Source organism: Salvelinus alpinus, chromosome 1 (assembly GCF_045679555.1).
Source record: "Salvelinus alpinus chromosome 1, SLU_Salpinus.1, whole genome shotgun sequence".
Lineage (NCBI taxonomy): Eukaryota > Metazoa > Chordata > Actinopteri > Salmoniformes > Salmonidae > Salvelinus > Salvelinus alpinus.
The window spans coordinates 14,679,924-14,707,912 of NC_092086.1; the positions used below are offsets into that span (position 1 = coordinate 14,679,924).

Genomic DNA, 27,989 nt, shown 5'->3' on the forward strand with positions numbered 1-27,989 from the left:
CCGATCAGCAGAAAGCCCAGTAAAATTGTTTTTTTTTTGACTGGCGCAAAAACGTCTTTGCGTTTGTTCGGTAGCCGAAACGGTATCGCACTTTAGAATGACCAGAAACTAAGTCCGAATCAGGTAGGATTCGTTATCGCATTATTTATAGGCTACATGAAGCGTTTACTAATGTCTAGAATATGACTTTTGATGTGCTTTGAACTGGCGTACATGGGTGCTTTCTTTGACATTTTCTGGAAATGTTTTGTTTCACGAGGGTTGGTGAAAGCCAAGCCCTCGATGCTTTACTTTCATTCATCATCCAACAATAACCAGAATTGTGTGAAGTGCATATGTATCGATAAAGGCATGTTGGGTGGTGACTTCTCGTCAAACGGGGGTGTTTAGAATTACGGAAGTTGATTTTTGAGCGAGTATGGTCATGTTTTTCTGTTGCGAAAAGTTGCGTTGCCTCTCCATGTCATCCGCTCGCTACGCGATGATGATAATAATAGTTGCGGTCGAAGCTCCACACTCGTCTTTATGTGAGCATCTTACATAACTTTCCATGTTGAACACACAATGACAGACAGTTGTGTAGAATGACACGTCTGATGTAGGATTCTAGGTTAATAATGTAGCCTACTGCTGGATATGGTGAATTTAAATTATAGGTCTAGAAATAACTATCAGAATGGCAATTGTCCAAAGTGATGAGATTTTGTAGGTTACTAATCAATCAATCCAATTTGATTTATAAAGCCCTTTTTACATCAGCCGATGTCACAAAGTCATTTGTTACTTTACTTTCTTGACTTAGCTATCAGTAACACTCATGGAATTAAAGTGTAGACATGGCAGTAGGACTGTTTCCTAGCAACAGATCAATACGTATCTATAGGTCAGTGGTCTATGTTCATAACAAGTCCGAAAGCCAAACCCACTGTATGGATTTCGGGTGCGTACACGAAGTCCTGAAAAACAACGTTTGCGTCCCAAATAGCATCATATTCCCTACATAGTGCACTACTTTTGACCAGGACCATAGCAGACTTTGTTTCAGCTGGAGTGAGGGTGATATCATGTTTCACTGACAGCATCTTCTCAACAATAGTCTGAGGCTTTCTGCGATCAACGTTGTGTGTCTGTGATTATCCATGTGGCCTGAATGTTCCTCCCACGCTGGGGTCAATCTGTTATATTGCTCCAAGATTACTGCCTTTAAATCCTGTGTGTGTGTGTGTGGAGGGAAGGGATGGGGTCTAGTCTTAGAACTGGGGCATTCACATTCACGCCATACTATCTCTGTCACATGTAAATGCATGTGACAGAGATGAGAGAGAGACCAGGGCCCATAGGGATCAGACCAACAGTAGTGCACTACATAGGGACTAGGGTTCTATTTGTGATGTAGCCAGTGTGTTCAGGCAGGAGGCCCGCTGCCGTCTGAATCTAGGTCACCAGCAGCAGCAGCATCATCAGCAGCATCACATAGACAACACTGTAGCATACACCTCTAACACACACACACACACTCCTATACACACGTTCGTACACTCACACACAAAGTTCTCCATCTTTCTAGTCCCAACTCGGTGCTAACTCAGTCCTGACCAACGTTCCCTCTAAACTGAACGTGGCGCTCAGAGGCCTGAGATTGCTGCACAGCTAGAAATATCAGCCCACTGAGAGAAGCACGAGATTGAACTTTACACAACTTTCTAGAGTGTTCCCTGTTAGTTAACACCATCTACATTTCCTTTTACTGTGTGGCGACAGTGGCCAATTTCAATGCAACATACCTGAAACAAAACTAACTATGCGAGAGATTTTGTTGACGGCAGAACGCGTCAGAGTAGGATTCTACTGAGCACGACTCAGCCTGTACTCTACACAGACTGGTGGGGCATAACCAATCAGAACTGCAGTAGGCCTATATGCAAATACATCATTGCCATATATGGATCTGTGCCATTTACTTTAAACTGGACTGTGTTTACAGCTGTGGTATCACTGACATTGCTCATCCAAATATTTATACATTCTTAATTCCTTTACTTAGATTTGTGTGTATTGTTGTGACATTGTTAGATATTACTGCACTGTTGGAGCTAGAAACACAAGCATTTCGCTACACCCGCAATAACATCTGCTAAACACGTGTATGTGACCAATAACATCTGTTAAATATGTGTATGTGACCAATAACATCTGCTAAACACCAATATCATCTGATTTGATAGTGAGTAGATGTGCTTGTTTGGAGATCAAATCAAGAGTTGCATGTAGCCACGTGTCCACATTGTGTTCATGTCCTTCGCTAGTTAGTGAGTTATTAGCCCAGTTATAGGTCATTAGTAGTCAGTAGTAGGGGAGTGATTGCTTCCTACAAGAGCACTAAACATTTCTAGACAAGCAGGTCAGGTAAAGAGCTTTTCTTTGCCTTTGAAGGGACAGTGTTGTATTTTGAGACAGGCTTGAATAAGCTAAGTAGCCAATCGGCAGAGGGTAGCATCATTTGTCTGATTCTCTGTAATAATGGTATGGGAATAATAATGCTTTTTATTTTGTAAAGTGTTAACAACATTTTCAGTCACCTCCTTGTCTGAAAGACAAGTGGATAAACAGGTTCATGTCAAGCCCTGTGTGTTTTTTTGTTGTTGTCAAAAGTCTCATGGAATGTAGGTCTACATTGAACACCACACATTGGCTGCTACTGTAGACTGAATACTAGAACAGCTATTTCCATTGGATGCATTTTCTCTATTGTTGTTGATGGTAGGCTACTCTGGTAGGCCTACATTACGATCAAATAGCCACAGTAGTCTACTTGACCACTGTTAAAACTAGAGGTCGACCGATTAATCGGCATGGCCGATGGCTTGGCCGATTTCAAGTTTTCATAACAATCGGTAATTGGCATTTTTGGACGCCGATTACATTGCATTCCACAAGGAAACTGCGTGGCAGGCTGACCACCTGTTACGCGAGTGCATCAAGGAGCCACGGTAAGTTATTAGCTAGCATTAAACGTATCTTATAAAAAACAATCAATCTTCACATAATCACTAGTTAACTACACATGGTTGATGATATTACTAGTTTATCTAGCTTGTCCTGCATTGCATATAATCAATGCGGTGCCTGTTAATTTATCATCAAATCACAGCCTACTTCGCCAAACGGGTGATGAATTAACAAAAGCGCATTCGCGTCAGGGTATAAGCAGCAGTTTGGGCCACCTGGCTCGTTGCGAACTGTGTGAAGAAAGTTTCTTGCTAACAAAGACCGTAATTAATTTGCCAGAATTTTATATAATTATGACAACATTGAAGGTTGTGCAATGTAACAGCAATATTTAGACTTAGGGTTGCCACCCGTTAGATAAAATACGGAACGGTTCCGTATTTCACTGAAAGAATAAATGTTTTGTTTTCAAAATTATAGTTTCCAGATTTGACCATATTAATAACCTACGGCTTGTATTTCTATGTGTTTATTATATTATAATCAAGTCTATGATTTGATAGAGCAGTCTGACAGAGCGGTGGTAGGCAGCAGCAGGCTCGTAAGCATTCATTCAAACTTTACTGCGTTTGCCAGCAGCTCTTAGCAATGCTTGCTTCACAGCGCTGTTTATGACTTCAAGCCTATCAACTCCTGAGATTAGGCTGGCAATACTAAAGTACCTATAAGAACATCCAATAGTCAAAGGTATATGAAATACAAATGGTATAGAGAGAAATAGTCCTATAATTCCTATAATAACTACAACCTAAAACTTCTTACCTGGGAATATTGAAGACTCATGTTAAAAGGAACCACCAGCTTTCATATGTTCTCATGTTCTGAGCAAGGAACTTAAATGTTAGCTTTTTTACATGGCACATATTGCACTTTTACTTTCTTCTCCAACACTGTTTTTGCATTATTTAAACCAAATTTAACATGTTTCATTATTTATTTGAGACTAAATCGATTTTATTTATGTATCTTGGCTTCTTACTGCATTCGCGTAACAGGCAGTCTCCTCGTGGAGTGCAATGTAATCAGGTGGTTAGAGCGTTGGACTAGTTAACCGTAAGGTTGCAAGATTGAATCCCCGAGCTGACAAGGTAAAAATCTGCCGTTCTGCCCCTGAACAAGGCAGTTAACCCACCGTTCCTAGGCCGTCATTGAAAATAAGAATGTGTTCTTAACTGATTTGCCTAGTTAAATAAAGGTGTAAAAAAACGATTTCCGATTGTAACCGATTTCCGATTGTTATGAAAACTTGAAATCGGCCCTAATTAATCTGCCATTCCGATTAATCGGTCGATATATAATCTGTAGGATTCTAGAGACAGTGTGTTGTAATCTGCAGGATTCTAGAGACACAGAGACAGTGTGTTATAATCTGTAGGATTCTAGAGACACAGAGACAGTGTGTTATAATCTGTAGGATTCTAGAGACACAGAGACAGTGTGTTATAATCTGTAGGATTCTAGAGACACAGAGACAGAGACAGTGTGTTATAATCTGTAGGATTCTAGAGACAGAGACAGAGACAGTGTGTTATAATCTGTAGGATTCTAGAGACAGAGACAGTGTGTTATAATCTGTAGGATTCTAGAGACACAGAGACAGTGTGTTATAATCTGTAGGATTCTAGAGACACAGAGACAGTGTGTTATAATCTGTAGGATTCTAGAGACACAGAGACAGTGTGTTATAATCTGTAGGATTCTAGAGACACAGAGACAGTGTGTTATAATCTGTAGGATTCTAGAGACAGTGTGTTATAATCTGTAGGATTCTAGAGACACAGAGACAGTGTGTTATAATCTGTAGGATTCTAGAGACAGTGTGTTATAATCTGTAGGATTCTAGAGACACAGAGACAGTGTGTTATAATCTGCAGGATTCTAGAGACACAGAGACAGTGTGTTATAATCTGTAGGATTCTAGAGACACAGAGACAGTGTGTTATAATCTGTAGGATTCTAGAGACACAGAGACAGTGTGTTATAATCTGTAGGATTCTAGAGACACAGAGACAGTGTGTTATAATCTGTAGGATTCTAGAGACACAGAGACAGTGTATTATAATCTGTAGGATTCTAGAGACACAGAGACAGTGTGTTATAATCTGTAGGATTCTAGAGACAGTGTGTTATAATCTGTAGGATTCTAGAGACAGTGTGTTATAATCTGTAGTCTGTAGTATTCTAGAGACACAGAGACAGTGTGTTATAATCTGTAGGATTCTAGAGACACAGAGACAGTGTGTTATAATCTGTAGGATTCTAGAGACACAGAGACAGAGACAGTGTGTTATAATCTGTAGGATTCTAGAGACAGTGTGTTATAATCTGTAGGATTCTAGAGACACAGAGACAGTGTGTTATAATCTGTAGGATTCTAGAGACACAGAGACAGAGACAGTGTGTTATAATCTGTAGGATTCTAGAGACACAGAGACAGAGACAGTGTGTTATAATCTGTAGGATTCTAGAGACAGTGTGTTATAATCTGTAGGATTCTAGAGACAGTGTGTTATAATCTGTAGGATTCTAGAGACAGTGTGTTATAATCTGTAGGATTCTAGAGACAGTGTGTTATAATCTGTAGGATTCTAGAGACAGTGTGTTATAATCTGTAGGATTCTAGAGACACAGAGACAGTGTGTTATAATCTGTAGGATTCTAGAGACAGTGTGTTATAATCTGCAGGATTCTAGAGGCACAGAGACAGTGTGTTATAATCTGTAGGATTCTAGAGACACAGAGACAGAGACAGTGTGTTATAATCTGTAGGATTCTAGAGACAGAGAGACAGTGTGTTATAATCTGTAGGATTCTAGAGGCAGAGAGACAGTGTGTTATAATCTGTAGGATTCTAGAGACACAGAGACAGTGTGTTATAATCTGCAGGATTCTAGAGACACAGAGACAGAGACAGTGTGTTATAATCTGTAGGATTCTAGAGACAGTGTGTTGTAATCTGTAGGATTCTAGAGACACAGAGACAGTGTGTTATAATCTGTAGGATTCTAGAGACACAGAGACAGTGTGTTATAATCTGCAGGATTCTAGAGACACAGAGACAGAGACAGTGTGTTATAATCTGTAGGATTCTAGAGACAGTGTGTTGTAATCTGTAGGATTCTAGAGACACAGAGACAGTGTGTTATAATCTACAGGATTCTAGAGACATTGTGTTATAATCTGCAGGATTCTAGAGACTACCAACAACAAACCACACCCTTTTAGAAAGCTTTCTGAGAAACACACACTAGTTCTTTTCTAACAGATCAGGGACTATTTATAGTCAAAGAAGCACATCTCAATATGTTCTGGTGTAACTGTCTGTGTGGTTCTGTTAGGTTGACTGTGTCTGTGTGGTTCTGTTAGGTTGACTCTGATTCTGTTAGATTGACTGTGTCTGTGTGGTTCTGTTAGGTTGACTCTGATTCTGTTAGATTGACTGTGTCTGTGTGGTTCTGTTAGGTTGACTCTGATTCTGTTAGATTGACTGTGTCTGTGTGGTTCTGTTAGGTTGACTGTGTGGTTCTGTTAGATTGACTGTGTGGTTCTGTTAGATTGACTGTGTGGTTATGTTAGATTGACTGTGTCTGTGTGGTTCTGTTAGGTTGACTGTGGTTCTGTTAGATTGACTGTGTCTGTGTGGTTCTGTTAGGTTGACTCTGATTCTGTTAGATTGACTGTGTCTGTGTGGTTCTGTTAGGTTGACTGTGTGGTTCTGTTAGATTGACTGTGTCTGTGTGGTTCTGTTAGATTGACTGTGTGGTTCTGTTAGATTGACTGTGTCTGTGTGGTTCTGTTAGGTTGACTGTGTGGTTCTGTTAGATTGACTGTGACTGCATGGTTCTGTTAGATTGACTGTGTGGCTCTGTTAGATTGGTTCTGTTAGGTTGACTGTGTGGTTCTGTTAGATTGGTTCTGTTAGGTTGACTGTGTGGTTCTGTTAGGTTGACTGTGTGGTTCTGTTAGATTGGTTCTGTTAGGTTGACTGTGTGGTTCTGTTAGATTGACTGTGTGGCTCTGTTAGATTGGTTCTGTTAGGTTGACTGTGTGGTTATGTTAGATTGACTGTGACTGCATGGTTCTGTTAGATTGACTGTGTGGCTCTGTTAGATTGGCTCTGTTAGGTTGACTGTGTCTGTGTGGTTCTGTTAGGCCTACAGTCACAGTCAATCTATCTGTTAGGTCTGTAGATTGAACCGAAGATGTCCGCAGGGCGAGACGGAACCACCGCCTGCATCCCAAATGGCACCCTATTCCCTAAATACTGGACTCCGTTTTACCAGGGGGAGTTCTTTAAGGGGCACACCATGTGTTCTGTTTTATCCGTCTGGAGGGAAACGGGTGGGTTCAGCCCAGTGGGTTATGTGGTTCCACTGGTATTGTTGTCCTGCAACACTAACTCTGACCCTCCCGCTGTCTGTGTGTGTTTGACAGTAGTACCGTGACCCTTTGAACATACTCACTCAATCAATCAATCAATCAATCAATCAATGAACCTCCCAGATGACCTCACTAAGGTGTGTGTTTGGGGGCAGCGTAGGATACATTGTGTACACTGGGATGGCTTCTAGTGAAAACCCGTCCATCTCCTCTTTCTGCCTCTGGTGAAACCAGTTTTTATACAAGTCGATGGGGGGGAAACCAGTTTTTATACAAGTCGATGGGGGGAAACCAGTTTTTACATAAGTCTATGTGTGAAACCAGTTTTTATACAAGTCTATGTGTGAAAACAATGTACTTGAGATGGAGGTTTTGGTGAAGACTGAAGTAAGCTTCCTCTGTACTGTACCTTCAGCTAAACTACCTCAACATGTTCTGGTCTGGTACAGGCTGTACTGTACCTTCAGCTAAACTACCTCAACATGTTCTGGTCTGGTACAGGCTGTATTGTACCTTCAGCCAGACTACCTCAGCATGTTCTGGTCTGGTACAGGCTGTACTGTACCTTCAGCCAGACTACCTCAACATGTTCTGGTCTGGTACAGGCTTCCTCTATACTGTACCTTCAGCTAAACTACCTCAACATGTTCTGGTCTGGTACAGGCTGTACTGTACCTTCAGCTAAACCACCTCAGCATGTTCTGGTCTGGTACAGGCTGTACTGTACCTTCAGCTAAACTACCTCAACATGTTCTGGTCTGGTACAGGCTGTACTGTACCTTCAGCTAAACTACCTCAACATGTTCTGGTCTGGTACAGGCTGTACTGTACCTTCAGCTAAACTACCTCAACATGTTCTGGTCTGGTACAGGCTGTACTGTACCTTCAGCTAAACTACCTCAACATGTTCTGGTCTGGTACAGGCTGTACTGTACCTTCAGCTAAACTACCTCAACATGTTCTGGTCTGGTACAGGCTGTACTGTACCTTCAGCTAAACTACCTCAACATGTTCTGGTCTGGTACAGGCTGTACTGTACCTTCAGCTAAACTACCTCAGCATGTTCTGGTCTGGTACAGGCTGTACTGTGCCTTCAGCTAAACTACCTCAACATGTTCTGGTCTGGTACAGGCTGTACTGTACCTTCAGCCAGACTACCTCAACATGTTCTGGTCTGGTACAGGCTGTACTGTACCTTCAGCTAAACTACCTCAGCATGTTCTGGTCTGGTACCGGCTGTACTGTACCTTCAGCTAAACTACCTCAGCATGTTCTGGTCTGGTACAGGCTGTACTGTACCTTCAGCCAGACTACCTCAACATGTTCTGGTCTGGTACAGGCTGTACTGTACCTTCAGCCAGACTACCTCAGCATGTTCTGGTCTGGTACAGGCTGTACTGTAACCCTAACCCACAGCATCAGTAGAACGGGGAATACACACGTTCCAGTCTGAACGCTTTCAGAGTGAAGAGTATCAGACCACAGGGACATGAAGTTACAAACATCCGCTAATGACGTGTGTGTGTGTGTGTGTGTGTGTGTGTGTGTGTGTGTGTGTGTGTGTGTGTGTAGGAGCCAGGCGATACAGCAGGATGTCTATAGAGGCTGAGGCGTTGCTGCAGGAGGCTAAGGAGAGTATAGAAGCAGCTCAGAATTACAGGAGCGAACTACAACAACGCCTACATGGACTCAGCCAGGCACGCAAACAGGTAATAACACAACTACACTGGTCCAACCCGCACGCAAACAGGTAATAACACAACTACACTGGTCCAACCCGCACGCAAACAGGTAATAACACAACTACACTGGTCCAACCCGCACGCAAACAGGTAATAACACAACTACACTGGTCCAACCCGCACGCAAACAGGTAATAACACAACTACACTGGTCCAACCCGCACGCAAACAGGTAATAACACAACTACACTGGTCCAACCCGCACGCAAACAGGTAATAACACAACTACACTGGTCCAACCCGCACGCAAACAGGTAATAACACAACTACACTGGTCCAACCCGCACGCAAACAGGTAATAACACAACTACACTGGTCCAACCCGCACGCAAACAGGTAATAACACAACTACGCTGGTCCAACCCGCACGCAAACAGGTAATAACACAACTACACTGGTCCAACCCGCACGCAAACAGGTAATAACACAACTACACTGGTCCAACCCGCACGCAAACAGGTAATAACACAACTACACTGGTCCAACCCGCACGCAAACAGGTAATAACACAACTACACTGGTCCAACCCGCACGCAAACAGGTAATAACACAACTACACTGGTCCAACCCGCACGCAAACAGGTAATAACACAACTACACTGGTCCAACCCGCACGCAAACAGGTAATAACACAACTACACTGGTCCAACCCGCACGCAAACAGGTAATAACACAACTACACTGGTCCAACCCCCACGCAAACAGGTAATAACACAACTACACTGGTCCAACCCGCACGCAAACAGGTAATAACACAACTACACTGGTCCAACCCGCACGCAAACAGGTAATAACACAACTAGACTGGTCCAACCCGCACGCAAACAGGTAATAACACAACTACGCTGGTCCAACCCCCACGCAAACAGGTAATAACACAACTACGCTGGTCCAACCCGCACGCAAACAGGTAATAACACAACTACGCTGGTCCAACCCGCACGCAAACAGGTAATAACACAACTACACTGGTCCAACCCCCACGCAAACAGGTAATAACACAACTACGCTGGTCCAACCCGCACGCAAACAGGTAATAACACAACTACACTGGTCCAACCCGCACGCAAACAGGTAATAACACAACTACACTGGTCCAACCCGCACGCAAACGGGTAATAACACAACTACACTGGTCCAACCCGCACGCAAACAGGTAATAACACAACTACGCTGGTCCAACCCGCACGCAAACAGGTAATAACACAACTACACTGGTCCAACCCGCACGCAAACAGGTAATAACACAACTACACTGGTCCAACCCGCACGCAAACAGGTAATAACACAACTAGACTGGTCCAACCCGCACGCAAACAGGTAATAACACAACTACACTGGTCCAACCCGCACGCAAACAGGTAATAACACAACTACGCTGGTCCAACCCGCACGCAAACGGGTAATAACACAACTACACTGGTCCAACCCGCACGCAAACAGGTAATAACACAACTACGCTGGTCCAACCCGCACGCAAACAGGTAATAACACAACTACGCTGGTCCAACCCGCACGCAAACAGGTAATAACACAACTACACTGGGCCAACCTGCACGCAAACAGGTAATAACACAACTATCGGTAATCTGTATTTTTGGATGCCGATTCTGGCCAATTACATTGCATTCCACGAGGAAACTGCTTGGCAGGCTGACCACCTGTTACGCGAGTGCAGCAAGGAGCCAAGGTAAGTTGCTAGCATTAAACTTATCTTATAAAAAACAATCAATCTTCACATCATCACTAGTTAACTACACATGGTTGCTGATATTACTAGTTTAACTAGCTTGTCCTGCGTTGCATATAATCGATGCGGTGCCTGTTAATTTATCATCGAATCACAGCCTACTTCGCCAAACGGGTGATGATTTAACAAAAGCACAATCGTTGCAGGAATGTACCTAACCATAAACATCAATGCCTTTCTTAAAATCAATACACAGAAGTATATATTTTTAAACCTGCATATTTAGTTAAAAGAAATTCATGTTAACAGGCAATATTAACTAGGGGAATTGTGTCACTTCTCTTGCGTTCATTGCACGCAGAGTCAGGGTATATGCAACAGTTTGGGCCGTCTGGCTCGTTGCAAACTAATTTGCTAGAATTTGACAATTATAATATAACATTGAAGGTTGTGCAATGTAACAGCAATATTTAGACTTAGAGTTGCCACCCATTTGATAAAATAAGGAACGGTTCTGTATTTCACTGAAAGAATAAACGTTTGTTTTCGAAATGATAGTTTCCTGATTTGACCATATTAATGACCAAAAGGACCATTCATCTAGTATCAGGAAGATGTTACAGCCTTCCCTCCTCCCTCTACCCCCCTCTCTATCCCCCTTCCTCCCCCTCCCCCTCTCTCTCCCCCCCTTCCTCCCTCTCCCCTCCTTCCTCCCTCTCTCTCCCCCCCCCGTCCTCCCTCTCTATCCCCCCCGTCCTCCCTCTCTATCCCTCCCTCTCCCCTCCCCCCTCCTCTCTATCCCCCTTCAGGCTAATTGTAAACACTGTTGTTATTTCCTGCTCCTCTAAAAGTAAAGCAGAGAAAGAGAGACAAACACGACTCATTGGCCAAACCGGAGGTGGCGTGATTGCGAAGTAGTCCAACTCCTGAACTAAATAGCCAATTCTATTGAAAACAGGCTGTTTAGTTCAGGTGAGGACTTCATCTGTGTCTGTAACTAGGTTTCCATCCATCTGGTGACAGATTGTCATCAGAATGTTCTAAAATCCTGATTAACCCTAACCCTAAACCAGGAGGATTCTCCTTCCTTTAAATCTACATTTTGGCTTTCCAGTAAATTACAAATGGCGATGGACAGAGAGTTGTGGCTTAAACCTTCACTGTATTGTCACCACTGCTCAACCAGAATTGTCAGAGACTCCAGTCACCCAAGTTAGACTGTTTTCTCTGCTGCCGCACGGCAAGCGGTTCCCGGAGCGCCAAGTCTAGAACCAAAAGGCTCCTTAACAGCTTCTACCCCCAAGCCATAAGACTGCTGAACAATTCATAAAAATCGCCACCGGACAATTTACATTGACCCCCCCTCTTGTACACTGCTGCTACTCGCTGTTTGTTTGTTACCTATGTATAGTCACTTCGCCCCCACCTACATGTACAGATTACCTCAACTAGCCTGTACCCCTGCACACTGACTCAGTACCGGTGCCCCCTGTATATAGCCTCCACACTGACTCGGTACCGGTGCCCCCTGTATATAGCCTCCACACTGACTCGGTACCGGTGCCCCCTGTATATAGCCTCCACACTGACTCTGTACCGGTGCCCCCTGTATAAAGCCTCATTATTGTTATTCTTATTGTGTTACTTTTTATTATTACTTTTTATTTTTGTCTACTTGGTAAATATTTTCTTCTTCTTGAACTGCACTGTTGGTTAAGGGCTTGTAATTAAGCATTTCACGGTAAAGTCTACAATTTGATTTGAATAGCCTATGCAGCTGCCAACACCTCAAACATGTTGATGCATTTACGCCGACATCACCGTAGTATTCCCACCACCGGAACAAGACGGAAACGCAAAGCAACACGGCTTTGTCTCCACTCTGCATTGAAGCAGCCCTTCACAGCAGCTTCTGACTGGGCCAAAGACATGACAGATAGTTTACAGTAGTGGAGATGAACCCATTCTCCGTGGTTGAGGAGAATAGAGGGTATCGAGCCACGTTACCAACTTCACCCTCCCCTCTATATAACGGGTAGTACCCCCTCTATATAACCAAGAGAATGGGTAGTACCCCTCTCTATAACCAAGAGAACGGGTAGTACCCCCTCTATATAACCAAGAGAATGGGTAGTACCCCCTCTATATAACCAAGAGAACGGGTAGTACCCCCTCTATATAACGGGTAGTACCCCCTCTATATAACCAAGAGAATGGGTAGTACCCCCTCTATATAACGGGTCGTACCCCCTCTATATAACCAAGAGAATGGGTAGTACCCCCTCTATATAACGGGTAGTACCCCCTCTATATAACCCAGAGAACGGGTAGTACCCCCTCTATATAACGGGTAGTACCCCCTCTATATAACCAAGAGAAAGGGTAGTACCCCCTCTATATAACGGGTAGTACCCCCTCTATATAACCAAGAGAACGGGTAGTACCCCCTCTATATAACCAAGAGAATGGGTAGTACCCCCTCTATATAACCAAGAGAATGGGTAGTACCCCCTCTATATAACCAAGAGAACGGGTAGTACCCCCTCTATATAACGGGTAGTACCCCCTCTATATAACCAAGAGAATGGGTAGTACCCCCTCTATATAACCAAGAGAACGGGTAGTACCCCCTCTATATAACCAAGAGAATGGGTAGTACCCCCTCTATATAACCAAGAGAATGGGTAGTACCCCCTCTATATAACCAAGAGAATGGGTAGTACCCCCTCTATATAACCAAGAGAACGGGTAGTACCCCCTCTATATAACGGGTAGTACCCCCTCTATATAACCAAGAGAATGGGTAGTACCCCCTCTATATAACCAAGAGAACGGGTAGTACCCCCTCTATATAACCAAGAGAACGGGTAGTACCCCCTCTATATAACCAAGAGAATGGGTAGTACCCCCTCTATATAACCAAGAGAACGGGTAGTACCCCCTCTATATAACCAAGAGAATGGGTAGTACCCCCTCTATATAACCAAGAGAATGGGTAGTACCCCCTCTATATAACCAAGAGAACGGGTAGTACCCCTCTATATAACGGGTAGTACCCCCTCTATATAACGGGTAGTACCCCCTCTATATAACCAAGAGAACGGGTAGTACCCCCTCTATATAACCAAGAGAATGGGTAGTACCCCCTCTATATAACCAAGAGAATGGGTAGTACCCCCTCTATATAACCAAGAGAACGGGTAGTACCCCCTCTATATAACGGGTAGTACCCCCTCTATATAACCAAGAGAATGGGTAGTACCCCCTCTATATAACGGGTAGTACCCCCTCTCTATAACCAAGAGAATGGGTAGTACCCCCTCTATATAACCAAGAGAACGGGTAGTACCCCCTCTATATAACGGGTAGTACCCCCTCTATATAACCAAGAGAATGGGTAGTACCCCCTCTATATAACCAAGAGAACGGGTAGTACCCCCTCTATATAACCAAGAGAATGGGTAGTACCCCCTCTATATAACCAAGAGAACGGGTAGTACCCCCTCTATATAACCAAGAGAACGGGTAGTACCCCCTCTATATAACCAAGAGAACGGGTAGTACCCCCTCTATATAACCAAGAGAACGGGTAGTACCCCCTCTATATAACCAAGAGAACGGGTAGTACCCCCTCTATATAACCAAGAGAACGGGTAGTACCCCCTCTATATAACCAAGAGAACGGGTAGTACCCCCTCTATATAACCAAGAGAACGGGTAGTACCCCCTCTATATAACCAAGAGAACGGGTAGTACCCCCTCTATATAACCAAGAGAACGGGTAGTACCCCCTCTATATAACCAAGAGAACGGGTAGTACCCCCTCTATATAACCAAGAGAACGGGTAGTACCCCCTCTATATAACCAAGAGAACGGGTAGTACCCCCTCTATATAACCAAGAGAACGGGTAGTACCCCCTCTATATAACCAAGAGAACGGGTAGTACCCCCTCTATATAACCAAGAGAATGGGTAGTACCCCCTCTATATAACCAAGAGAATGGGTAGTACCCCCTCTATATAACCAAGAGAATGGGTAGTACCCCCTCTATATAACCAAGAGAATGGGTAGTACCCCCTCTATATAACCAAGAGAATGGGTAGTACCCCCTCTATATAACCAAGAGAACGGGTAGTACCCCCTCTATATAACCAAGAGAATGGGTAGTACCCCCTCTATATAACCAAGAGAATGGGTAGTACCCCCTCTATATAACCAAGAGAATGGGTAGTACCCCCTCTATATAACCAAGAGAACGGGTAGTACCCCCTCTATATAACCAAGAGAACGGGTAGTACCCCCTCTATATAACCAAGAGAACGGGTAGTACCCCCTCTATATAACCAAGAGAATGGGTAGTACCCCCTCTATATAACCAAGAGAATGGGTAGTACCCCCTCTATATAACCAAGAGAACGGGTAGTACCCCCTCTATATAACCAAGAGAACGGGTAGTACCCCCTCTATATAACCAAGAGAACGGGTAGTAACCCCTCTATATAACCAAGAGAACGGGTAGTACCCCCTCTATATAACGGGTAGTACCCCCTCTATATAACCAAGAGAACGGGTAGTACCCCCTCTATATAACCAAGAGAACGGGTAGTACCCCCTCTATATAACGGGTAGTACCCCCTCTATATAACCAAGAAAACGGGTAGTACCCCCTCTATATAACGGGTAGTACCCCCTCTATATAACCAAGAGAACGGGTAGTACCCCCTCTATATAACCAAGAGAACGGGTAGTACCCCCTCTATATAACCAAGAGAACGGGTAGTACCCCCTCTATATAACGGGTAGTACCCCCTCTATATAACCAAGAGAATGGGTAGTACCCCCTCTATATAACCAAGAGAACGGGTAGTACCCCCTCTATATAACCAAGAGAATGGGTAGTACCCCCTCTATATAACCAAGAGAACGGGTAGTACCCCCTCTATATAACCAAGAGAATGGGTAGTACCCCCTCTATATAACCAAGAGAACGGGTAGTACCCCCTCTATATAACCAAGAGAACGGGTAGTACCCCCTCTATATAACCAAGAGAATGGGTAGTACCCCCTCTATATAACCAAGAGAACGGGTAGTACCCCCTCTATATAACGGGTAGTACCCCCTCTATATAACCAAGAGAACGGGTAGTACCCCCTCTATATAACCAAGAGAACGGGTAGTACCCCCTCTATATAACCAAGAGAACGGGTAGTACCCCCTCTATATAACGGGTAGTACCCCCTCTATATAACCAAGAGAACGGGTAGTACCCCCTCTATATAACCAAGAGAACGGGTAGTACCCCCTCTATATAACCAAGGGGTAGTACCCCCTCTATATAACCAAGAGAACGGGTAGTACCCCCTCTATATAACCAAGAGAACGGGTAGTACCCCCTCTATATAACCAAGAGAACGGGTAGTACCCCCTCTATATAACCAAGAGAATGGGTAGTACCCCCTCTATATAGCCAAGAGAATGGGTAGTACCCCCTCTATATAACCAAGAGAACGGGTAGTACCCCCTCTATATAACCAAGAGAACGGGTAGTACCCCCTCTATATAACCAAGAGAATGGGTAGTACCCCCTCTATATAACCAAGAGAATGGGTAGTACCCCCTCTATATAACCAAGAGAACGGGTAGTACCCCCTCTATATAACGGGTAGTACCCCCTCTATATAACCAAGAGAATGGGTAGTACCCCCTCTATATAACCAAGAGAATGGGTAGTACCCCCTCTATATAACCAAGAGAACGGGTAGTACCCCCTCTATATAACCAAGAGAACGGGTAGTACCCCCTCTATATAACCAAGAGAATGGGTAGTACCCCCTCTATATAACCAAGAGAATGGGTAGTACCCCCTCTATATAACCAAGAGAACGGGTAGTACCCCCTCTATATAACGGGTAGTACCCCCTCTATATAACCAAGAGAATGGGTAGTACCCCCTCTATATAACCAAGAGAATGGGTAGTACCCCCTCTATATAACCAAGAGAACGGGTAGTACCCCCTCTATATAACCAAGAGAATGGGTAGTACCCCCTCTATATAACCAAGAGAACGGGTAGTACCCCCTCTATATAACCAAGAGAACGGGTAGTACCCCCTCTATATAACCAAGAGAATGGGTAGTACCCCCTCTATATAACCAAGAGAATGGGTAGTACCCCCTCTATATAACCAAGAGAACGGGTAGTACCCCCTCTATATAACGGGTAGTACCCCCTCTATATAACCAAGAGAATGGGTAGTACCCCCTCTATATAACCAAGAGAATGGGTAGTACCCCCTCTATATAACCAAGAGAATGGGTAGTACCCCCTCTATATAACCAAGAGAACGGGTAGTACCCCCTCTATATAACCAAGAGAACGGGTAGTACCCCCTCTATATAACCAAGAGAATGGGTAGTACCCCCTCTATATAACCAAGAGAACGGGTAGTACCCCCTCTATATAACCAAGAGAATGGGTAGTACCCCCTCTATATAACCAAGAGAATGGGTAGTACCCCCTCTATATAACCAAGAGAATGGGTAGTACCCCCTCTATATAACCAAGAGAACGGGTAGTACCCCCTCTATATAACGGGTAGTACCCCCTCTATATAACCAAGAGAACGGGTAGTACCCCCTCTATATAACGGGTAGTACCCCCTCTATATAACGGGTAGTACCTCCTCTATATAACGGGTAGTACCCCCTCTATATAACCAAGAGAATGCCAAAGTTATCAATGAATTGAAATGGACACTTATCTACAGAATGGTTCTGTTCTGCCCGCTCTCTGGTGCCCACTGTTCCCACCCAGTATCTGGCACTCGTCTCTCTCCTTTCCCAGCTGTAGAGTCCAGTTTTGGGCCATTTTTCCCATAACCCCCCTCTTCCCCAGGGATGAGTCATAATCACTGTAATATGAGACGAGGCAGGCAGGAAAAACTGCTCTGTCACACACACTCACAGATTACCAGGATGGTGTGACGTCCGTGAGCAGTGTGTGTGCCTAAAATACTTCTAGCTTCTGTATGAGAGGGAGTCAAAACATCCTGTAGTTATCTCTCTCTGGTCTCTCCCTCTGGTCTCTCCCTCTGGTCTCTCTCTCTCTCGCTGGTCTCTCTCTCTCTCTGGTCTCTGTTTCTAGTCTCTCTTTCTAGTCTCTCTCTCTCTGGTCTCTCTCTCTGGTCTCTCTCTCTCGCCGGTCTCTCTCTGGTCTCTGTTTCTAGTCTCTGGTCTTTCTTTCTAGTCTCTCTGGTCTCTCGCTCTAGTCTCTCTCTCTGGTCTCTCTCTCTGGTCTCTCGCTCTAGTCTCTCTCTCTCGTCTCTCTCTCTCGTCTCTCTCTCGCTCTGGTGTCTCTCCTGTCTCTCGCTCTCTCTCACCTTACCCCTCTCTCTGTCTCTCATACCTCTTATCTCTCTCTCCCCAGCCTGTATGTCCTCTACTCCCAGTGGTCATTGTATTCCAGATGACAATATTAGCTTTCCAATCCTTCACCGTCCCAAAATATACATTATCTTTGGTAACATCCCAAATGGCACCCTATTCCCCCCATAGTGCACTACCTTTGGGCCCTGGTCAAAATGAGTTCACTATATAGAGAATAGGATGCCATTTAGGATACTGCCCTTATCTCCACAAAACTGACAGACATCAGGAAGTGATGCAATGGCTCCAGTGAGGCATTTCCTGTGTCCTGCTGCCTGTACACACTGATCTCTGATTGTGTTCTATGTAGGTCTTTCCATCCTCATCCAACTCTTGTTTATCAGTGCAGCTCCTCTGCTCTTCTGTTTCCTTCTTTCGCTCTCTCTCTGGTCTCACTCTGGTCTCTCTCTCTAGTCTCTCTCTCTCTCTCTCTGGTCTCTCTCTCTCTCTGGTCTCTCTCTCGCTCTCTGGTCTCTCTCGCTCTCTGGTCTCTCTCGCTCTCTGGTCTCTCTCGCTCTCTGGTCTCTCTCGCTCTCTGGTCTCTCTCGCTCTCTGGTCTCTCTCGCTCTCTGGTCTCTCTCGCTCTCTGGTCTCTCTCGCTCTCTGGTGTCTCTCGCTCTCTGGTGTCTCTCGCTCTCTGGTCTCTCTCTGGTCTCTAGTCTCTCTCTGGTCTCTAGTCTCTCGCTCTCTTTCTCTCTGGTCTCGCTCTTTTTTTGCTCTGGTCTCGCTCTTTTTTTGCTCTGGTCTCGCTCTTTTTTTGCTCTGGTCTCGCTCTTTTTTTGCTCTGGTCTCTCTGGTCTCTCGCCCTCTTTCTCTCTGGTCTCTCTCATAGTCAAAGTCATAGTGAGAGGAGGACTGTCAGTCAGTGGGTGTGTCCCAAAAAGCTCCCTATATAGTGGACTACTTTTGACCAGAGCTCTATGGGTCCCTCCTCTCTATGAGCCCTAGTGCACTATAAAGGCACTAAGGGTGCCATTTGGGACTGAGATAGTCTGGTAGTTTCATACTGACAGGAGTTCAGCTCAGGATGATTGTCTGTTAAGAGGAACTGAAACAGAGACTAAGTTTCACTGCAAAAGACTAACCACCAGCTTCCTGTTCCGTTGGGGGACTGGCACTGTTTCCACATCTTAACGGTTTAGCATTTTTGGTACAAAGTTAACATATCAATTGAATCTCTCTCTCTCTCTCTCGCTCTCTCTCCAGGTACGAGGCAGCTCGTCTCAGGCCAGGGAGGGGTTGAAGCGTCATTTCTCAGAGCTCCAGACGGCTGTGACCCGCCTCCTGACGGAGCGTCTGAGCGTGCTCCTTAGCGAGGTGGATGTCATCGAGCAGGACAGCGTACGACCACTGGACGACTGCCAGAAACTCATAGAACACGGAGTGAACACTGCAGACGAGCTGCTCCGAGAGGGTGAGGTATAGATAGACGGAGGGACGCATGGTTCAAATCCCGGAGCCCTTGAGCAAGGCACTTAACCCTGACTGATCCAAGGTGACCCTTGGCCCCGAGACTGTCTCAGGGGGAGTAGGGATATGCAAAAAACACACATGTCCCTTACACACTGTGTGTAACAGGACTAATAAAATATAATAACATAATCACCCCACAAATCATTATGACTCGTTCTATTACACACCGTCAGAATCATGTTTCTCCTGTCCTCCTCCTCAGTACTGTCAGAATCATGTTTCTCCTGTCCTCCTCTTCAGTACCATCAGAATCATGTTTCTCCTGTCCTCCTCCTCTTCAGTACCATCAGAATCATGTTTCTCCTGTCCTCCTCCTCCTCAGTACCGTCAGAATCATGTTTCTCCTGTCCTCCTCCTCCTCAGTACCGTCAGAATCATGTTTCTCCTGTCCTCCTCCTCCTCAGTACCATCACAATCATGTTTCTCCTGTCCTCCTCCTCCTCAGTACCATCAGAATCATGTTTCTCCTGTCCTCCTCCTCCTCCTCAGTACCGTCAGAATCATGTTTATCCTGTCCTCCTCAGTACCGTCAGAATCATGTTTCTCCTGTCCTCCTCCTCCTCCTCCTCAGTACCGTCAGAATCATGTTTCTCCTGTCCTCTTCCTCCTCCTCCTCAGTACTGTCAGAATCATGTTTCTCCTGTCCTCCTCCTCCTCAGTACCATCAGAATCATGTTTCTCCTGTCCTCCTCCTCAGTACCGTCAGAATCATGTTTCTCCTGTCCTCCTCCTCCTCAGTACCGTCAGAATCATGTTTCTCCTGTCCTCCTCCTCTTCAGTACCGTCAGAATCATGTTTCTCCTGTCCTCCTCTTCAGTACCGTCAGAATCATGTTTCTCCTGTCCTCCTCCTCCTCAGTACCGTCAGAATCATGTTTCTCCTGTCCTCCTCCTCCTCAGTACCGTCAGAATCATGTTTCTCCTGTCCTCCTCCTCCTCAGTACCGTCAGAATCATGTTTCTCCTGTCCTCCTCCTCAGTACCGTCAGAATCATGTTTCTCCTGTCCTCCTCCTCCTCAGTACCGTCAGAATCATGTTTCTCCTGTCCTCTTCCTCCTCAGTACCGTCAGAATCATGTTTATCCTGTCCTCCTCAGTACCGTCAGAATCATGTTTCTCCTGTCCTCCTCCTCCTCCTCCTCAGTACCGTCAGAATCATGTTTCTCCTGTCCTCTTCCTCCTCCCTCAGTACCGTCAGAATCATGTTTCTCCTGTCCTCCTCCTCCTCAGTACCATCAGAATCATGTTTCTCCTGTCCTCCTCCTCAGTACCGTCAGAATCATGTTTCTCCTGTCCTCCTCTTCAGTACCGTCAGAATCATGTTTCTCCTGTCCTCCTCCTCCTCAGTACCATCAGAATCATGTTTCTCCTGTCCTCCTCCTCCTCAGTACCGTCAGAATCATGTTTCTCCTGTCCTCCTCCTCCTCAGTACCGTCAGAATCATGTTTCTCCTGTCCTCCTCCTCCTCAGTACCGTCAGAATCATGTTTCTCCTGTCCTCCTCCTCAGTACCGTCAGAATCATGTTTCTCCTGTCCTCCTCCTCCTCAGTACCGTCAGAATCATGTTTCTCCTGTCCTCTTCCTCCTCAGTACCGTCAGAATCATGTTTCTCCTGTCCTCCACCTCCTCAGTACCGTCAGAATCATGTTTCTCCTGTCCTCCTCCTCCTCAGTACCGTCAGAATCATGTTTCTCCTGTCCTCCTCCTCTTCAGTACCGTCAGAATCATGTTTGTCCTCCTCCTCCTCCTCAGTACCGTCAGAATCATGTTTCTCCTGTCCTCCTCCTCCTCAGTACCGTCAGAATCATGTTTCTCCTGTCCTCCTCCTCCTCAGTACCGTCAGAATCATGTTTCTCCTGTCCTCCTCTTCCTCAGTACCATCAGAATCATGTTTATCCTGTCCTCCTCCTCCTCAGTACCATCAGAATCATGTTTCTCCTGTCCTCCTCCTCAGTACCGTCAGAATCATGTTTCTCCTGTCCTCCTCCTCCTCAGTACCGTCAGAATCATGTTTCTCCTGTCCTCCTCTTCCTCAGTACCGTCAGAATCATGTTTCTCCTGTCCTCCTCCTCCTCAGTACCGTCAGAATCATGTTTCTCCTGTCCTCCTCCTCCTCAGTACCGTCAGAATCATGTTTCTCCTGTCCTCCTCCTCTTCAGTACCGTCAGAATCATGTTTATCCTGTCCTCCTCCTCCTCAGTACCGTCAGAATCATGTTTCTCCTGTCCTCCTCCTCCTCAGTACCGTCAGAATCATGTTTCTCCTGTCCTCCTCCTCCTCAGTACCGTCAGAATCATGTTTCTCCTGTCCTCCTCAGTACCGTCAGAATCATGTTTCTCCTGTCCTCCTCCTCCTCAGTACCGTCAGAATCATGTTTCTCCTGTCCTCCTCCTCCTCAGTACCATGTTTCTCCTGTCCTCCTCCTCTTCAGTACCATGTTTCTCCTGTCCTCTTCCTCTTCAGTACCGTCAGAATCATGTTTCTCCTGTCCTCTTCCTCCTCAGTACCGTCAGAATCATGTTTGTCCTCCTCCTCCTCAGTACCGTCAGAATCATGTTTCTCCTGTCCTCCTCCTCAGTACCATCAGAATCATGTTTCTCCTGTCCTCCTCCTCTTCAGTACCGTCAGAATCATGTTTCTCCTGTCCTCCTCCTCAGTACCATCAGAATCATGTTTCTCCTGTCCTCTTCCTCTTCAGTACCGTCAGAATCATGTTTATCCTGTCCTCCACCTCCTCAGTACCGTCAGAATCATGTTTGTCCTCCTCCTCCTCAGTACCGTCAGAATCATGTTTCTCCTGTCCTCTTCCTCCTCCTCCTCTGTACTATGAAACCTCAGTGGTCTCCTATTTCATGATTCCTCTACTGCAATTAAACTGATTAAAGGTTTTAATCTTTCTGTCTCTCTCCCCCTTGTCCTCCTTCTCCCCCCTCCTCCTTGTCCCCCCTTGTCCTCCTTCTCCCCCTTCTCCCCCTTGTCCTCCTTCTCCCCCTTCTCCCCCTTGTCCTCTCTCCAGGTGAGGTAGCTATCCGTTGTGGTCTGGGGGAGAAGGAGGACAAGCTGGGGAGTTTCACCAAGAAGGCCCTTCAGATTCAGCTGGACAGGTGAAGGAGAGAGAGGGAGGGAATTATCATACTCTTTCACTATGTCATGCATGTTGTAACTTTAAGAATACAATGTAAAGATTAACTCGGCGTGTGTGTTTATTTTAACCGTGTGTGTGTGTTTGTTTATTTTAACCGTGTGTGTGTGTGTGTTTATTTTAACCGTGTGTGTGTGTTTGTTTATTTTAACAGTGTGTGTGTGTGTGTTTATTTTAACCGTGTGTGTGTTTATTTTAACCGTGTGTGTTTATTTTAACCGTGTGTGTGTGTGTTTATTTTAACCGCGTGTGTGTGTTTATTTTAACCGCGTGTGTGTGTTTATTTTAACCGCGTGTGTGTGTTTATTTTAACCGCGTGTGTGTTTATTTTAACCGCGTGTGTGTTTATTTTAACCGTGTGTGTGTTTATTTTAACCGTGTATGTGTGTGTTTATTTTAACCGTGTGTGTGTGTGTTTATTTTAACCGTGTGTGTGTGTGTTTATTTTAACCGTGTGTGTGTTTATTTTAACCGTGTGTGTGTTTATTTTAACCGTGTATGTGTGTGTTTATTTTAACCGTGTGTGTGTTTATTTTAACCGTGTGTGTGTGTGTGTGTGTGTGTCAGCCTCCCGGAGGTACCAGTGTTAGTAGACGTGCCGTGTGTGTCTGCCCAGCTGGATGACTCTCTGCTGTACGCGGTGAGAGACAGAGTGTCACGACACGGATCAGTCTCTTCACACCCTCCGGTCCAGATAGAGGAACTCCAGGAGAGACCTGGCAGTGTGTTAGTACGCTGGTGTAAGGTGAGGACACGCACACACACACACAGTGTCTAACACACACACACCCTACAGGTGTTATGACAGTTAATATCAGTAACTAGTACACTGTCCTGTGGGGGGTGTGTTTCATAACATCTCTGTCTCTCTAGGTGGATGATGAGTTTGCGGTGCAGGACTACCGTCTGCAGTATCGTCGCTCAGTGTCTGGTCAGTACCTAGGTCAAAAATGATTTCATATCCCAGAACTTATTCATTTTTTTGTGATTCTATATCATTCCTATTTATTCAAAATGTATAATAATAATCTAAGTCGGGAATGTTTTCATAAAACATAACTTTTAATAACGCATAAATACATTTCTGAACAAAGGGACCAGCCAAGCTGCCTTACTGTAACAAAGGGACCAGTCCTGATCCCATGAATCTGTTTGCGCCTGTGGATATGTTGTCCTAACCATACAATTACATATTAGTACTTTATTAATAGTGCTTAATAATATATCATATTATAATGTGAAATATATTATAAAATATAATTGTATGTACATTATAATTTGAAAATACAATTTAATTGAATTGTACTTTATAATATGAATAGTACATTCACCTAGAATAGTACTTTATTAATAGTGCTTAATAATATATCATATTATAATGTGAAATATATTATAAAATGTAATTGTATGAATGGTACTTTATATGAATAGTACTTTATATGAATAGTACTTTATAATATGAATGGTACATTATAATATGAATAGTTCTTTATAATATGACTAGTACATTCTACTAGAATAGTGCTTGATCTCTGTGGTCCTAACCTTGGTATCTTCCCCTTCAGGTCAGTACGAGGATGCCTACATCGGGCCGGAGCAGGAGTTCCTGGTCCTACACCTGGACCCCCACACTGATCATCTGTTCAGGGTGTGTGCCCGGGGGGAGGGACGTACCGAGTGGAGCCCCTGGAGCGTCCCACAGACAGGATACACCACACTGGCACCCCATGGTAAACACACACACACACCCCATGGTAAACACACACATACACACCCCATGGTAAACACACACACACACACCACACAGTAAACAAAAGTACGTCTCTGATGGTATTTTTGCATCTCTGATGGTATTTTTGCATCTCAGATGGTGTGTGTTCGCGTAGCCTGTAGACGTTTGTTGGTCTCGTGTAGCATGAGTCACTAGCTCTGGTCCAGGGCATCAGTGTGTTGGGCACATACCAGTCAGGGCACTAGCTCTGGTCCAGGGCGTAACCATTGTTGCTTGTGCAGCAAGCTAGTACACACGCACTAGCTACTTAGCACACACTAGCTACCTAGCTTGTAATTTCACCTCCCGTGCTGTTGGTGTCAGTAAAGCGCCATCCTCTCTGGCATCATTCAACATCCTGTCTCATCTGTGTCTCAGTGTATGTGGCGTGAGAAGGTGTCTCCTGGAGCCAGACCTGTTGAAATGCAGTCGGCCTCGACTGAAGATGTACTGTTGTCATGGTTTCTGTCTTCTTCTGGGTTTCTCTGACCGTGTGTTTGTGTGTGTTCCAGAGTGGCGTCCAGGCAGTGAGGGCTACATCCTCAGCAGTAGAAGGAACATCGCCATGCGGAGTGACTCGTCCCCCTCTAAAGCCGGGGTTCTCTACTCCAACGCTCCAACGTACTTCTGTGGACAGACGCTCACCTTCAAGTCAGTACACACTCCCTCTCTCTCCATCACCATCTCCAGCGTAATGTTATGCTGTGATTCCTGTGATTAATGTGTTGTGTGTGTGCTTGCGTAGGATCTCTGCGACGGGCCAGGTGGACAAGCGGGACAGTATCGGGGTGTGTGTGGGGTGTGAGGGAGAGACGGAGTCTCTCCAGAGGGACCAGGCTGTCTGCATCTCCACCAACGGTACACTCACCATCACTTTAAAAAATAAAAAATTGTAAAGCGTTCAATTGCAGAGTAGCAGCAGCGTTAAAACTTAGCAGATTTTTCTCTTACCTTCTCTTTATCCCTCCTCTTCCTCCTCTCCTCTCTTCCCTCCAGGAGTGGTGTTTGTCAACGGTAAAGAGATGACCAACCAGCTGCCTTCTATCACCCTCGGCTCTGCCGTGACCTTTGATATGGAAGTGGTCAACCTACTACCTGTTAGCAACAACAACAACCTTAGCGACGGAGGCAACTTCAAGCTGAGGGTTACGATTGGCTCAGGGAACCGGGAAGTGGTGTTTGATTGGCTGCTGGACCAGGGGGTGGACTGCCTGTTCTTTGGCTGCTCCTTAGCCCACCCTGGTTGGAAGGTGCTGGTGTTTTGAGGCTGCTGATTGGACAGCAGCCCTGTCAGTCAACACAAAGGGACAAGCAGAGTAACAGTCCTGTCTGCTGGAGTTGTCCTGTCCCAAATCAACCCCTAGACCCAACCCCTTAGACCAGTGGTATTCAAACTTTTTTTTTAGCAGGGACCCTATTTTTTTGTGTGCATTATCTCATGAACCCACCCCAAAAATAATGACAACCTTACATTAGTACATTTTTACATCAACAAATAATCCTTAATTCGTTACATTTACAAGACACCAAAATAAATGTACTCAATTGTATTTTCCAAATACGTTTGTATAATCTGTACTTTTTGTTTAGTGGGGTCGCGATCAGCGCCTTTGAATACCACTGCCTTAGACACTTACCCCCTATAGCAACCTTTCAGTATTGGGGTATTTCTAAAATGTGAATTCAACTGCTGTTTACAGTAATGTACCCCTCCTTTACCCACTGTGTGACCCATCTGTTCCTTTCACCCTGGGAAACGTTTCATCTGGCCTTCTGCAGCTATCTGTGCTTCCTCCAGGTATGACTGGTGATGGCCGTCTTCTCCGGTATCAGCACACCTTTCTCCTCTTGGCACCTGGATCGACATTGTATGCAAAGCCCTTTCTGACCTGGCTGATAAGATATCCTGCCATCTGATACAGACTTGTGTACCAGAACTGACCAATCATTCTTCCTTTTCAAGAGACACTCAGGCTGTGCATGAAATGGCACCCTATTCCCTACATAGTGCTATGGGCCTTGGTCAAAAGTAGTGCACTATATAGGGAATAGGGTGCCATATTTCAGATGCACATTCTCTCCAAACGTCCTAAAATGGTGGTGTTTTTTACTTTTGAATGTGAGAACAATAAAGGGAGTGGTCTCGTTCAAAGATCTTAGAAGTGATCAGAGAGAGAGAGAGACGTTACCTTTCATCAAACACATGCGCTGCAAAGCATGCTGGTGTGGTTTACCACAGAATAAGACACCACCACTGTGAAAAACGACTCATTCCAGAGATCGTAACCTCTTCTTTTGTCGGTCTCTCCTTCCCTGTCGACCCGTTTAATTCTCTAGCTCAGTGTGAGCAGAACTCATGGTGTGTACGAAGTGTTCTGAATCAGATTACATTTCATGCTCTTAATGTGCTTTTTAAAAACGGTTATTTTTTTGCTAACAGTTTTCACAACCATGTAATGTAACTTCACTTGTAGACATTGATGCATTTTGGGGGGACTTGTTCTACTTGTGAGGTGATTTATATTTAAAAACGGCATCCTATTTCCTCTAGAGTAATATAGGGACGAGGGGGCCGTTTGGGTTGCTTCCTTTGGTTCTGCAGAGATGGAATGGTTGCTGTGGTTACAGAGCGCCCTTCAGCAGACTGACTGTTGAGTTAGATGGTTAAAATGTAAATTAACATTTATTTAACTAGGCAAGTCAGGTAAGAACAAAATGTTATTTACAATTTCTGTAGTGACGCTGCGTCACTCGAGTGTGACATTTTCACATTTAACAGGTTAACAGTGGTAAGACACTGCTAGATAAAAGTTATAGCTGGATACAGCATACAGCTGTATAGTTACTCTGTGGCAGTGTTGCTTCACGTCCAAATCATCTGATATCAGTGAAAGGCTGCCAATGGCGCAAGGGTAAGGTGGTGGGGTTGGAAATGGAACCAGGCCACCTGTTAAAGTGGGGTCGTACTCAGCTGTCTGTCATCCACCACCCTCTTCATGCAAACATCCGTCTCTGATTCCTTTAACTGTGTGGCTAAGTCCCAAATAGCACCCTATTCCCCATCTAGTGCACTACTTTTGACCAGGATCCATAGGGCTGGTCAAAAGTAGTGCACTATTTGGAATGCTGACTGTGACTTGTAATCAGGGTTGGGCTCAGTTCCATTTCAATTCGGGAGGTTAACTGAAATTCCAATTGCGTTAAAGTGGAATGTGAGTTGACTTCCTAAATAGCATTGACCCCAGTCCTGCTTGTTATCAGGCTTATTATTTCCATGTGTGTGTGTACCTCCTTGTGCCTTCCTTCAGTACAGAATGAATGCCCCAGAAACATCCAATAAAGTGCTTAGTCATCTA

General features: G+C 44.9%; 1 protein-coding gene across 2 annotated transcripts; it reads left to right on the forward strand.

Annotated features, from left to right (window-relative positions):
• Positions 1-6: 6 nt before the first annotated feature.
• LOC139570301 (cytokine receptor-like factor 3) lies at positions 7-27,989 on the forward strand. Of its 2 annotated transcripts, none has more exons than XM_071392087.1 (10): positions 7-123; positions 8,969-9,098; positions 19,456-19,663; positions 22,737-22,824; positions 23,430-23,607; positions 23,736-23,793; positions 24,428-24,592; positions 25,146-25,284; positions 25,379-25,491; positions 25,630-27,989. In XM_071392087.1, exons 2-10 carry the CDS (start codon positions 8,982-8,984, stop codon positions 25,896-25,898), a joined length of 1,335 nt encoding a protein of 444 aa, XP_071248188.1. In that variant the 5' UTR covers positions 7-123; positions 8,969-8,981; the 3' UTR covers positions 25,899-27,989. The 2 variants fall into 2 exon arrangements, with proteins under 2 accessions (XP_071248188.1, XP_071248179.1); XM_071392078.1 differs by having other exon boundaries at positions 8-123; positions 8,962-9,098.